Below are 14,425 nucleotides of genomic sequence, written 5' to 3' on the forward strand. Positions count from 1 at the left end.
TGCTGGCCGCCAGTCAACGTGACCAAGCAGTTGCTTTTTTACATGCAGCTTTTTCTGTTCGGCACGACGGTGGTCAGCGCATTGCAAGATTCAACATCGCTGCTCATCTACGCGGCAGCTTCCTACGGAGACTGCGCGTACGCACCACCACACCATGACGATCGCTGGGCGTCAACGCGTCCAGACCTATCGACATCATCAAGAGCGCATATAAGAAGCCAGCCTCCACCAGAACTTTCCAGTGGGCTCGTCTGCTGGCCGCCAGTCAACGTGACCAACCCGTTGCTTTTTTACATGCAGGTCAGTAATAAAGCTTCTACTGTTAAAACCAGCGATAGATGTTCCATCCAGCTGACGTGCCCACGGAGCCTTTGTACGCTCTGTTTGGTTGTTCAGGATTTTGTCTTCCCTCTTCTAATGCTTTCTGGGGACGTAGAGCCCAATCCTGGACCTGGGCCTACGACTGATGAACTGTTAGTCGAACTACTTAAACTGCATTCTCATCTCTTGCACGGCTACTGGCGCGTTCCCGCAGTAGTTATTTTTTATTTTCTTGTCTGAATGGGTTGATGTTGGAATAAAAAGCGAAGATACTCGAACAAGGCGATGGCGACGTGTCAGTGATTTATATCGACCCGCGAGAGGCTAGCACCTATTCGAATGAAGAGTCGGCCGATGAAGACTCAGGCGGGCTCATTGACAATCTAATCTAATCTAATCTCATTGACGAAGCCGTCGTGGTGCTGCTAGTCGAACAAACAAGAAAGCATGCGTTATTTTTCAATATGCCCGATCCGGAGGTTATCAAAGAAGAATTAGGTTTTCTTGGAGTGCTTGTTTTGTCCGGCTAAAACAGCTTGCCAGGGCAAAAGTGCTTTGGGACAGCGGCTTGGATATGTGCAACACAATGGCCTACAATGCTATGCGAAGAAATCGCTTCGTACAGATAATGCTATTCCTGCACTGTGCGAAATGCAAGCCTAACGCTTAGTGACAAGTTGGCAAAGTTGTGTCCATTGATGGCACTGTTGAAAGCAAGGTTTCTGGAGCACTTACAACCTGTGCGTCACCTTAGCTATGACGAAAATATGATTGAGTATTACGGTCGTCATGGCTGTATACAGTTAATACGCGGAAAGTCTATCCACTTCGAGTATAAAGTATGGTGCCTAAATGCCAAGAACGGATGCCTTGTAAATATCAAAGTGTATCAAGGCAAGCAGAGGATCCCGGAACATCTGAAAAATATGAAAAGGACTTCGAAAAAGCAGCGGCGCCACTTCTTCAAATGTTGGATGAACTCGCAGAAGAGACGCACGACTTTCCTTTCTGTTTCTTTTTCTACAATTTATTCACAGGCATGCTGCTACTCAGGCATCTCAAGGCGCAGGGCTACGAAGGCACGGGCACAGTGAAGCAGAACCGTGTTCCCAAAGAGTGCCTTATCGCTCGACCACAATTCGTTAAGCGCCAAACTCGCGGCCACGAGGAGCCCGTGCTGAGCGACAATGGGATAATTGTTCTCCGCTGGATGGACAATTCTGGAGTAACGATCGTAAGCAGCATTCACGGCGTAGAGTCAATGTCATCTGCAGAGAGGTGCTCTCGTGTTCAGAAGAAGCAAATCAAGGTGGCCCGCAAAAAACACTGTTGCTCAGTAGAAGTTTTATGGGAGGTACGGACCAGATGGATGCAAATGTAGGCGCCCATAGGATTGTAATCCGAGGCAAAAAGTGGTGGTGGCTGATTTTCACTTGACTTTGTAAGGTATCTATCAGCAACGCTTGGGCACTAATTAGTAGCACAGGGTTCAACGTCACGCAGGTGGAATTCCGCGGGCAAATTGCACAAAGCTGCTTGATGTGCGAAACAACCAAGCGCTATGTCGCTAGTTGTGAAACGTGCCAACGTCACAAGCGACCGACCACCGCAGCCCCGGGTCCCCTTCGGCCATTGACACCGCCCAGTACGCCGTTCGAGCAAGTAGGCATTGACCTTTTGGGTCCATTCCCGCTATCTAACAACAAGAACCGTTGGATAATTGTCTGCGTAGACCATCTTACACGGTATGCAGAAACTGCAGCCATACCGTCTTCCACCGCTGCTTGCGTGGCGGTCTTCCTGCTGCTTTCCGTGGTCGTTCGTCACGGCCCACCATGTGTCGTCATCAGCGAGCGTGGTCGCCAGTTCACGGCTGATGCCATTGAAGAGTTACTTCGTTTGTGCACTTCACAGTTCCGTCCTTCCACGCCGTATCATCCACAGACCAATGGCCTCGTTGAAAGGACAAACGGAACGCTGACCAACATGCTTGCCATTACGTCTCCTCCAATCATAAGAACTGGGACGACGTGCTGCCCTTCATCACTTACGCATACAGCACGGCGAAGCACGAAACCACGAACTATAGCCCATTTTATCTCCTGTATGCAAGGCTACCGCGAAGCCCTGTGGACACTTTCTTACCCTTCGTTCTGCACAGTGATGATTCCGTATCGAAGACTTTGTGTCTCGCCGAAGAAGCGCGTCGAATAGCTCGTCTTCGCACTCTGGCCTCGAAAAGTCGTTCGAAAGAGCGATACGACGACCGTCACGTACAAGTATCGCCGGAAAAAGGTGACTTAGTCCTTCTTTGTACACCGCAACGCAAGCGTGGATTGTGCCAAAAGTTCTTGTCACAATATTCAGGCCCATTTGTACTTGCGGACCACCTGAGCGAACTCACTTACGTTATAGTTCGCCTACTGTGCAATGGTCGGCGATCAAGCAGAACTCAGCTGACTCATATTGCTCGCCTGAAGCCTTTCTACCCTGCTTGTCCATCCTGACTCACCCCACGGGCTTCGTCTGCTTGCGGGAAATGTAACAGATACGAAAGGCATGGACAAGAAGAAGAGAAAGAGAAGACGAGGAGAACGAGGAGTTTGAGAGGCCGGGCTGCGCTGCGATCACGCTACGATCATCGTCCATCTCCTGTGAATAAAACCATTTCTTCGCAACTCTTCGTAACAATATGTATGTATGTATGTGTATATGTAATTTTTTTATTTTTCCTTCTTGATTTACAATATACGCAAGCGCTATTTTCGCTTGCTTGTCATTACTATTTGTAGATCTTTTGCTGCTCAGCCTACCGATCATGCGCGATGTCGTTCAGTACGCGATGTCGTTATCAATATGCTCTGTACAGCTTTTGCGGTTCAGCGAATATCCGCATTCTGAAATATATTTATTGTGATTTTTTTTGGGGGGGTTGGAATGCTCTGTACGGCTTGTGCGGATCGGGGAATATGTCTATTGCAACGTATTGAATTCTTGTAATAATTTCTTGCTGTTAATTTTTTTTGTTCTGTATATCACACTGTCCACTCCTACTCAAGGCCTAGGACTAAGGCCGGCAGTACCCTGTAAATAAATAAAAGCAGACAAGGAAGGCTTTCTCGTTGTTGTACCAAATGATTGTTATTTAAGAAATGCTTTAAGAAATGTGATATGAATCTAGAAAATGTAAAAAAGAAGGCGGTGGAGCTATTGAAAAAATGTGACCAAGAAAAGCTTGCGTCACATGTAAAGAACTCAAAAGGAATGAAATCGGAGATATTTTTTACGGCAAAAATACACACGCAAAGAATTCCGTTTAGGCCAATTGTGTCCGAGCGAAGGTGTTGGCAGGTTCTGGTCGCGGAGTTCCTGCAAAAAATGTTGAATTCTTTAGAAGTACAGGATCCATACTTATTGAAAAGCTCTGAAGGCGTTGTGAATTTTCTGGCATCAGATAGTACAAGCTGCAGCTGGGGATTCAGCACAGATGTTCAAGATCTCTACTATTCCTTACCGCATGGGCCCCTAATGTGCAGTGTTAAAGAGTGCATAACAAATGAGAATGACGACGTGTCATTCTGCAACACGTGCGGCATGGCCGTTGAATCCTTTCTTGAACTTCTGCATTTTTATTTAGCGAATGCACATGTAGGATTCTGTGGTGAAACGTATATACAGGCAAGAGGTGTGTGCATCGGGTCAAAGGTAGCTCCCATCCTAAGTAGCATTTTTTGGGAAGCATAGACAGAGAGTTGGCCAAAGATTTAGAAGGTGTAGTAAATAAGGTATACAGATATGTCGATGACTACTTCATTTTAGGCTGTCATGTAGACAAGGGTGCTTTCAAGAATAGGGTTGTAGAAGCCTTCCATTTTCTGGGCAATAGCTTAACATTTACTTCGGAAGTACCGGTAGATAATAAGCTACAGTTTCCTGATGTCAAGTTAGAATTCCTACCGGAACATGTGTGTTGGTCATTCTCACCCCGAGCTAAAAAACCGCTAATGAACTATGCCTCAAAGCATTCCAGGCTTGTGAAGAATGGCATAGTCATTTCGTGTTTCCGGTCAGCGTTGTTGAAGTCATGTCACCACACGGTAAATATTGCATTTTTTGCGCAAGTTGATAGGTTGAGGAAGGCTGGGTACCCGCTCGCTGTGATGCTGGCGTCGTGCGCTAGACTAATGAAAAAACTTAAACAGGATAAAGGACAATACACAAAGAATCAAAGGCAGAAGGATGCAGCTTCCAAGGTTCCAGTGATTCCGTATGCGCACGGCCTTTCACGCAGACTTACAAAGGTGGCTGGTAGTTACGCAGTAAAAGTGGTATTTTCGGCAAAAAACAGAATAGGTAGTGTGTGTTCTAAGGTTAAAAATAAGTTTAAAAGTAAGGGTGATGTGAAGAAAGAATTTAGTGTTAAGCATCCGCGAAAGAACCAATTTGTTCACTGCTTGAAGAACGTTGTTCTTCCTATGACGAGTGGTCATGTGTACGTAGAGCAGACTGCGAGATGCATTAACACGAGGTTAAGGGAACACTTGTCTAGTCTGAAAGGTCGCCCTAGTACGCATTTGAGAATGCATTGCCAAGAACATGATTGCTCACTTTGTCTTAGTAGCACCGACATTTTGTATAGGCATAGCAATCAAACCGCGAGCGGAATTGTAGAAGCACACTGGATTGAAAAACAAAAAGAAAAATGCATCAGCCATCTTTCTGTTTCATCGTTGGATAAAGAAGATTCGCTTCTATCATCACATATTTAACGCATTTTATCGTAAGTGGTTGTTTCATGCGCCTTACTCGACCGGGTGGCTTTGGTCCACGTCTTTTTATCACAAGTGTTATATGTGCTATATACGTGCTCTATTGACTAGATCGCGCAGATCTATAGGTATTATATGCGCTATAGGCGTGCGCTATTGACTATATCGCGCAGATCTGTGGGTATTTAAGCAGCTGGTTCTTCAAAAATAAAACCAGTTGTTAGAAAGCGCTCGACCATGCGTTGCACCTATTTTTCGTCCCTGTTTGTTTGCGAACGAAAAGTTTTAAGATGAATTTGTTCCAACAAGGCGACTCTCAGTTATGCTTCAGTTGGTATTATTGACACCACTGCCGAGTTGCTAGGTTGGCGAGGCCTGTAAGGCGGTCTGCTTTTTTCTCGTCAACCACAGTTGTGTGTGCCCTGCACAAGAAGCTTTAATAAAGCATTCGTTCACTAATTCAGTCAACCTCGGCAAACACTCGCACACACAGCATGCGGCATGTGGCTACAACGTTATCGCACTTGGACTTTATCCCGGGCATCATGGCGATGACAGCAAAAATGCGCCTGGAGTGTCCATACAATTGCTGTCGGAAACATAATTCATAACTTCTTCGTCTATTCAATAATTATATTAAGGTTGTGAGTACTATAGTACAAGTTTCCTTTCATTAGAAATTCTTTATTACGTTTTTATTCGACAGCCACCCTGCCCCCACGGAAAGTGGGTTGGGGCGTTCCTGTCCGGTTCGCCGTTCGACGTGTTGCGCCTCGAGGTAGTATTTAGGTCAGGAATGCACCCGGGACACGTCCGGTAGCAGGAATGAAGGAAAATGATTATTTGTTTTTAAATTATTCGCGCTGTCTCCAGGTACGGTAGCCCATAGCATGTACGAGCGTACTAAGTGTCTGAGTTCACCTCAGGAAACGTCAGTCCACTCTCACTGCACCAAAGGCCTCCGTTTTTAAAACAGTCGTCTTTTCTAGGAGAATATACTCAGGAATCTGAGCCCGTATTCACGAGACGTTCTTACGCTGAAAGCGTTCGTGCCAGCCAATACTGATGCAGGACAGATTATTAGCCAAGTAAATCAGCCAATGAAAAACAGCACTTACAAACAAAAAGCTTTTGAATTCGAGCCCTGATGACTGTATCGCGGTCATTCACAATCGTACAATCGGTCGCAAGCTCTATTCAACGACGTCGCACCGTTTGGCCGGCTCACGTTGCACCATCGCCCCGGCATACATCGCAATCGCCTAGAAATCTAGGAAACCGAGGGCGACCCGGTTCCTACAGTAGCTGTTGGGCCCTTTCATCAGTTCAGCTTGTCAAGGTGCACTTCTGGTAGAGGGGTATTCGCGGTATTTACCGCTTCTACGGAGGGTGGCGATTGTAGTTGCCTGGAAGTGAGCTTCTTTTTGTGCGCGTCACAGTCTGTGTTGGGCCCCGTTGTCGTGTGGTCGCGCGCTGATGAAAGGACGGCCTCGTGAGAAACGCCCAAGGCAGGCGCCATATTGAGGGGTGAACCCAATTATTTGAGGACGAAGCCGACAACTGAAAATAAGATCGTGGTCTTCAGTGTGGGAGAATGCTGTTTTCAAACTAAATGTGCTCAAAGCTGAAGGAATTGCTGAATTTCCTTCTTTCTTTACGTAGCCCAAAGACGCGCGTATGCTTAGAGGTATGCTGTCCATGGAATAAAAAGCTATTACGAAAGCTAAGGCTTGACAAATGAGGAACACATTCCTAAGTCTTGGAAAGGAAACATTCGAAATTTATTATTTAAAGAGCAACAATGAAAAAACCAAACCCAAAGCAAAACTTGACTTTCCTGTTTCTGCCCTTTGGTGGTGGACTGTGGAACTACGTCCTATGTAGCTGGAAAAAAATCACGGAGCCCGGTTGCATGCTTGCAAAATCTAGGCCTTAGCAACCGCGGTTGAACGCGATTGCCGGCGACGCTCGACTCCCTTTGCAACGCTGTGAGAGTGCGCCGTGCCCCTACACCGTTTACGCTAAGCTAACCCAACGTGGGCGACACGGAAAGGCAATAATCCTCACGGCGTGGCATCAGAGCGCCGCCGGCGGCGTTTCAGCCAATGGCGGTTAACCGCCGTTGCTAAGGGGCGGTGCCTTTTGGTTTTTGAATATACGCACCCCGGTTTTGAACATCATAACCTAGATTGTACATGACCTGTTCACTAAGCTTCGTGACGTCATCCTACCTATTCCAACTACCGTAGAGTCTAATGTGGATGTTCCCGAGTAAGCCGCGGTGATTTCGACGTCACCGCTTTCGTCACGCCCGCTTTGGCAAGGGAAATTTCGGGCCAGGTAGTATGACGTCATGGACCGGAGTGGACAGGCCTTACGCTATCTGGGTGTTTTGAACTACTCCCAGCCTGACGTAGAGCGATAAGTGAGTGCAACTAGGCAAACCACTGAGCCATTGATTCGGACAAGTCACTAATGATCCGTTTGGGCTCATCAAGATGTTAGGTGATTTGCACGACTCTCAGAAATCGCTTCTGGGAACGGTGTTACGTCAAGTACGGATAGTCGAGACAGGTATCAATCGATAGCTTAGTCTTCGGACTACATACATTAATACCAACTATCACGATGCGCACTCCAGTATTATCACCACGTGACCACTTGTGTCTAAAAAAATCGAGTTAAATTTTTTTCCGTTTGCAGAGGCTTCCATTGCTTGATATTTAACATCTGTGCTAACAAAATTCTAGCTTTACACATCCTAATGACCGCATTTGTCTCATAATGCTTGTCTTCTAGAACTTCACTGTCACCTGTCTTTTTCTATATTCACCCGGTACATTTAATTATTCGTGAAAAATCCGCTCGTTCATTTGAAAATGCTCTAGCTTTTCGCCGCGGCCGCTTGGAGCGCTAGCTGATACGTTAACACATAAGCTGGATATGTAGTAAAAAAAGGGGATCGCTGTTCGCGGAAAAAAACAATATTTAAGTATCTGTCCTGGAAAGATACAGCCTAACCTTAAGTGAATGGTCTCTATGCGAGCAGGCACAGTGGTGGGGTTTCAGATAGTTTGACGAGACAGTTTTAGCTTGGAGCTGTTTTATTAAATTTTTCGTCTCTCAGCCTTAAATTCCTTCGTCGTTCAGGCAAAGGGTTCTGACCGAGTTCTTTTTTCATTGCGGTTCGTAGTGGTCTTACTTCCAGCGACAAGCTTTATGGCGAGAAGCTGGATTTTCTTTATGCATTAGTACGCACACCACTGAACAGATCCGAGAAGCATACTCCAAAATTGGTAAGGCATGCTTTATATGCTGCTTCTCTTGCGTAATTACATTTTGTTGTAACATTCGCAGATTGCAGTAGCCCTCGAGTTGTCCCACTTTGGCAGCTTCAAAATGGCAAGTTCTGCGTAATGCGCTACAGGTAAAAAAGTTACATCTTTGTTTAGCAGCGCGGCGACCTACATTGAAGTTAAATGAACAGGAAAAACGCTCTTTCCTCTTGCTTCTCTTCCTTCCTTTGTGGATCGTCGCGCTCTTACCCAACGGTGCAACATGCCCGTTCAGCCACCCTCACGAAAGTTCGTCGTCTAACAGCAGAAAAACTGTATTTACAACAGAAAGCGCACGACCAGAGATTGTTACAAATTTTAAAAGAAAGAAGTGAGAAAGAGAAACATTTCAATTCATACATCGTACGAATCTTTATTCCAGGTGAAATTCAATTTGACAGAAAACTACCTCCGATACTGCTTTAATACCAAGACTAAACGTAACAACGCGCCTCACGCCTGAAGGAGCAATTTTCATTAGCGTTCTTGTAGCAATAGGGAAGTGCGAAAGGGAACATTTGATTGCGGCACGTTAAGTGCCAGACAGGCCGTCGCACCGCGGATTCTACAGCGCTGCTCCACTTTATGGCCCGCGTTTCTATCTTGGAGCGAAGACACTATTTGAGCCCTTAGCGAAGCTGTTTTCCCACTAGATCTTCGCTTACACCTTCGGGCTTATGTGAGAAGCGCGAAACACAAGTTGACATGTACAAAAGCAAAAAAAAAGAAGAAAAAAAAAAAGAGCACAGCTTGTTTCCATTATGGAATGAGCACAGTGAAGCGAAATCAAGCACAACTTTATATTTTCCTCGACAAACGTAGTAGGACTATATGCTTGCGCCAAATAGAGGACTCGTACTCTGGCTTCTAAGAATAACCTTCGCCAATCGTTCAATCCACTCAGAGGTGACTGGTTGGTGCTTCCACAGGAAGAAATGGAAAAAAGAAGAACGGAAAAAAAGCGACTTCCAAATTTCTGGCGCGGCATAAGCGGCCACTCACGAAATTTCGTTTATTGCAGGAAATGTACGCTTTTCTCCCGTTTCTTTTTTTTTTTTTTTGCTCTCTTTTGTCGTGTTCGCTAAATGAAAAGCGATATCTTGGGAGTTGCGTTCACGAAGTGCTGTAGGTTGAAGCGATCGCATCGTGCACTCCGCGAATAGTTGTTAGATGTGTGATGATGGAGTAAAAGAAAAAAAAACTACAAAAGTGCATCACTGGATTTCGTCGCTCAGTCATAAGAACTGTCCATTTAGCCGTAGGTAGGGTCATGTGGCTTGTTGCTGCAAACAAAGGAGAAAAGAAAAGCAAATTCAGCCGTGGGCGACGGTGAGGCAGCCGACGCTCGAGTACCTCATGGAGCACTCAGTGTTTCCGAGGTGCTCGCCCTTGTCCATGGACAGGCAGCCGGCACCGCCGCCGAAGCCGTAGCCCTTGGGTCCGAACTTGCGGCCGTAGCACTGCTTGCAAAACAGCTCACCCCCGTGCTCGCTGGCGTTGGTGCTATCCAGCCGCTTGTGGCAAAGACCTGCGCTTGCCGACATTGTCACTCAACGTTTTGTTCTTACCCTACACTTCCTCCCCGAGCGCGCTCACCGCAAACGAAGCAGGTCTTGTGCCACTTGCTGCCGGCGGCCAGCATCTCCTCGGCGGCATAGACGGACTTGCCGCACTTGGGGCACTTGGCATGCTCGACGGGCTTGAAAGGCATCCTGCCACAAGGAAAAAAAAAAAGAAATGACAAAACCTCCCCCCACGAGCAATCGTACGATAGCCTGAAATCCATGGCGTGATTCACTCGTAAAGTTAACATAGGATAGCCAGACTTACAATACACGTGCACGCTAGGGTATCGTCAGCATCAATGTAATGAAGATTGTTTTATAATAAACGCTGTAATAGAAGCTGAATGACTGCTGCGCGCTACTGTGAAGTAAGGGGCTCGGACTCAAATAAAGGACGACATGGGACTAGCGCGAAGAACTCTTCACACAATCATTGTACATGTAGGTTGACCTAGCTAACGTTAGCCAAGCTGTTCAACAAAAAAAAAATGTAGAAACATGTTGCAAAATACGACTTTACGACCTACTGCGTTTGACGCCAGAAATATGACGACCCAGCACCATAGCGCTTAAGATCTTATCTAGCATCATGTTTTTTTTAATATTTTGCATGTTGTTGTCGAACAGCTTGGCTAACGTTGGCTGCGTATATGTGTTGGTATCAGCAAGTCAAAACCTGGCCCGATTACAAGACATTCACAAAACAAAGGAGACGATGCATCTCTACTCACATGCGTGTTGGCGAAACCTTGTTTTCCCCGAATGAAAGCAACCTCATTTCACGAGTCGAATTGATGGCGCACTGCCTGCCGCGGTGGCATAGAGGCTTCGGCGTTGTGCTGCTAACCACGAGCTCACGAGATAAAAGTCCGGCCGCGGGCACCGCATTTTTATGAGAGTGTAATGCAAAAACGCCCGTGACCATTCATTGGGCGCATGTTCAAGAACCGCATGTGGTCAAAATTAATCTGCCCACTTCGCCGTCCCTCATAATAATATCGTTGTTCTGGCTCGTAAAACCGCAGAGTTTAATTAATATGAATCGATGGTGCACTAACGTTCATGCCGTCACCAATCTGCCGCTTTCTGCAGGCGTCGATAATTTCTCCTTTTAACTTTTCCTGCTGAAATGATGCTCAAAATTTCGCTGGAACTCGAGCTTACTGCAATGTGCATCTATGCTTCCAGGATGGCTGATTTGCTTGCAGGTATGATCAGGTTCATGCAGGAGCGTGTTTACGCATCTCGCGGTTTGTCCTGTATACTGCTTTTGACGGGAAAGTGAAACACATTGAACTACTTCTTTTTCGCATGCCAAAAACGTGCTTCACTCATCGCACTCGTTGTGGTCACAGTAACGCGCTGCAACCAACTAGCTCCAAGCACGGCATGATAGGAGCGTTCCGAACGCCCGCATTAATCGAAGGTGTTTTTCGGACGTTGTTACAACGTATTTGGCAAGGCTCCGAGTCTCTGCGAGAGCGGCTCCGTGCCGCGCGCTATTTCGGTGTCATGGCGTATTTCGAGCTCGGGGAGGCGCTGGACCGGGGCCAGCTTCGGAGCGCGGTAAGTGCGGAGACTATTTGTGGCTCGAGGCACCGCACAAGGCCCGCACAAGGCCAGGCTGCTTGCTCACGACTAAGAACATGAAGTGCCTCCTTCGCGCTTTCCACCAAACAAATAGGTATGCGTTATCGCACGATATCCATCGTCCCGATGCGCTTTACTGGAACCGTGCAACGTGTTCGCCTGCGCACGACATTGTGCGCAAGCAGCCGAGTCGTTGCGGCTAACATTTCCTATGTCGCAATCTACTGAATTAAATCCAGCATTTTGCAACACCCGCTATGGAAGGCCTAAACCATAAATAGTCTTAAGGTGAGATGCAGTTCGGCACCTTGCTCCATTACCGTTTCATTTACCCGTCGCTGCTTGCGTCATAGTGCGTTAGGGGTCTGCTTACCGTGACCGCCGATGGAACGCTACGTGTTCCGGCGAACACTAATCCATTCTTGCGTGACGATCAAATCCAGCACAGCAGCGAAGGTAATCCGTTGGTGGCTTACCTCGGGGAGAGCGGCTGGCTCGGTCGGTCTAGGAGTCGGCGCACTTAGGCAGTTCGCAGCAGAACCCTGTGAGCGTGTGCGGGGGCCGCTGGCGGTCCTTCCATTTTTCTAACACTTTGCACACGGCACTCCGAAGCAGTGCCAGCGACATATAGGGCTCTCTGGCCCAGCCGGCCTCCTCCCGCCGCTGACATCATCGGGTCGCGGAGGAGGCGAGCTCAAGTTTCCCTCCCTCGTCTGACTCAGGGTTTGCGCACGGCGCGCCATTCTGCGCTCGGCGCGGCCGTGACGCTCATAACCTCGCCGTTGCTGTGGTTCAACGATCGCTCCGAAAGAAGACTTTTCGGAACACGGCGGTGGGCGCTCGGCAATCTAGGTGACCTTGCCGGCGCGTCGTGTTCAGCGGCTCTTCCTTCTTGCGACTGTGATGACAGCGATCCCGCTCGCCTCCAGTGACGCGGGTTACTCACCACGCGTTCGACACGGGCTGCTCATTATCGTGACACCATGAAAACGTAACAGAATGTGAAATACAAAATTGTTATAGGCGTAGCTTCGGTACTAATTACAGTAATCGTCTGCTTATTTACACAACAACGTGCACATGCGTTATATTCTGACTCCCTTTGGCGTCTATTCGCGCACGATATTCCAGGCGTCGCCATTTCCCGTTTGTCACACCTATTCACCTGACAATTGGGTTCAGTCAAAAACTAGTCACAGCCAAATTTCAGCAGGCTGAATAACATGTTCCAGTTGGAAACGTAGAAGCCTGCACATAAGCTTGAGAGCATTTTAAATTCACGGGCTAAATGGAAACTAGATTTTCAACGACATTAGGACAAAATGATCACAGTAATCGTTGCTGCAAAGATTGTACTTTAACTAGTTTACGTTGGGCGAACTTGCGCCCGACTAACAAATAGCGGTCTTGAGTGCACCGCCTCTGACGCGCAGCGCTTCGGTTCCTCATGTCCCGCGCTGAAAATGGACGATGCACGGTTACGCGTTACAGAAAAGAGTAAAAAATTGGTTACAGCTGCTTAGGAAAGCGGAAAATTGATAATATCCGTCCTGAGTGTGTTAGCATTCCTTTCCGATCTCCGTCAAACAAGAAAACTCATGAGTCATTCCACTCTGTAGAAAATAAAGAAACTGAGGACCTCCGTGTAAAAGAAGCCTAAGGATACCCAGCGATATTTAGACTGCAACAGTCATCACCGGCGACACTGAAGGCAAGGAACTTTCATCGGACAAGCAAAGCGAATAACAAGAATCTGCAGCGAAGACAACGAGTATGTCCACCATCTTAATGACCTTAAAGCAACGCCAGCGGAAAGAAACTGTCCACAGCTTGCTGTTGACAGAGCTTATGCCATCGCGTAAAGATTGGTGAGGCAGTCAGAATTAGCTAAAAAAAAAAAAAAACAGCCTACACCAGAATATGAAGCAACACCAGCCTTCGTAACAAAACATTCTAATCCCCTTCCAAATATAAGCCAACTCTCAACCGCTCAATCTGTCGTTTCGTACTCTCCCTCCCAAGTCCTTAATTTTTTCCTTTTTTGGCACAACAGTGTATTGATTATAAACCAACGCGCTACGAAAATACCACAGAATATTATCAAGTAATGTGCGCCTGAGAAAAGCGTTCCTAGGGGTACCAAGGGTGACCTATCACCGCAACATAAACTTCAATAACATGTTAGGGCAGGCGAAAATCAGCCAACATCATTCCCCCGTAGTAAAAGCGTATTGTCGCCACCGGTCCATAACTTACAGGCGCCTTAGAAGTGACATTAAAATTAAAAGCACCGCAATTAGGTATACACACGAAGTTAAAACTAGCTTTACTCGCACCAGTTCCAATGTGATTTATATGCTTGAATGTTCTGTCTGTAAGAAACAATATATCGCTGAAACGGGACAATCATTGAACGTCACGTTAAATGACATTGCGTGGACACAGCTGAAAATTGTCAGCTAAAAAGCTTCCCAAAGCCGTCCCCGAGCATTTCAACCAACCAGGTCATAAATTTGATGAACATAAACTCCACCTCCTCCAGTCAAACTTATCATACCTTATCCATAAGTTCAAGACATTGCAACCAATATGCATAAACGTTTTAAAGAGATATACTTTAGAATAGTGAACTGCAGGGCAAGATATAGAAAATAGTGATTGTGAATGGCTAGAACACTGCAGGGCTTGCACCAATTGTATTCCACGGTTCCGAGATGCGAGTATTTTGGGTAGAGGCAGGCAAGAAACGGAACGTGTAACCTTGGAAGCGGTTTACATTAGACAAGCTGGTTCGAATTGTCTCAGTGACAAATTTGTTTTTCTGTGCGAGGCGGAGCAGAAATTT

At 46.8% G+C, this 14,425-nt stretch overlaps 1 protein-coding gene across 3 annotated transcripts; it reads right to left on the minus strand.

The window, feature by feature from the left end:
- Positions 1 to 8,772: 8,772 nt before the first annotated feature.
- LOC126538470 (muscle LIM protein 1-like) lies at positions 8,773 to 12,229 on the minus strand. 3 transcript variants are annotated; one of them, XM_050185317.3, is made up of 4 exons: positions 12,057 to 12,229; positions 10,022 to 10,137; positions 9,779 to 9,953; positions 8,773 to 9,708 (listed from the first exon to the last, which is right to left on the minus strand). In XM_050185317.3, exons 2-4 carry the CDS (start codon positions 10,134 to 10,136, stop codon positions 9,678 to 9,680), a joined length of 321 nt encoding a protein of 106 aa, XP_050041274.2. In that variant the 5' UTR covers position 10,137; positions 12,057 to 12,229; the 3' UTR covers positions 8,773 to 9,677. The 3 variants fall into 3 exon arrangements, with proteins under 3 accessions (XP_050041274.2, XP_050041275.2, XP_050041273.3); XM_050185318.3 differs by lacking the exon at positions 12,057 to 12,229 and adding an exon at positions 11,954 to 12,029; XM_050185316.3 differs by lacking the exon at positions 12,057 to 12,229 and adding an exon at positions 10,722 to 11,907.
- Between the last annotated feature and the right edge of the window lie 2,196 nt (positions 12,230 to 14,425).

Source organism: Dermacentor andersoni, chromosome 4 (assembly GCF_023375885.2).
Source record: "Dermacentor andersoni chromosome 4, qqDerAnde1_hic_scaffold, whole genome shotgun sequence".
NCBI classification, from domain to species: domain Eukaryota; kingdom Metazoa; phylum Arthropoda; class Arachnida; order Ixodida; family Ixodidae; genus Dermacentor; species Dermacentor andersoni.

Excerpts from the sequence above, each read along its gene's own strand:
- LOC126538470 (XM_050185316.3), bottom strand. The coding sequence starts at position 10,915 with ATGGTCACGGGCGTTTTTGCATTACACTCTCATAAAAATGCGGTGCCC. Across the intron at positions 9,954-10,021 it reads CAAGACCTGCTTCGTTTGCG|GTCTTTGCCACAAGCGGCTG; the intron begins GTGAGCGCGCTC and ends CGGCAAGCGCAG. Across the intron at positions 9,709-9,778 it reads AACACTGAGTGCTCCATGAG|CAACAAGCCACATGACCCTA; the intron begins GTACTCGAGCGT and ends CTTTGTTTGCAG.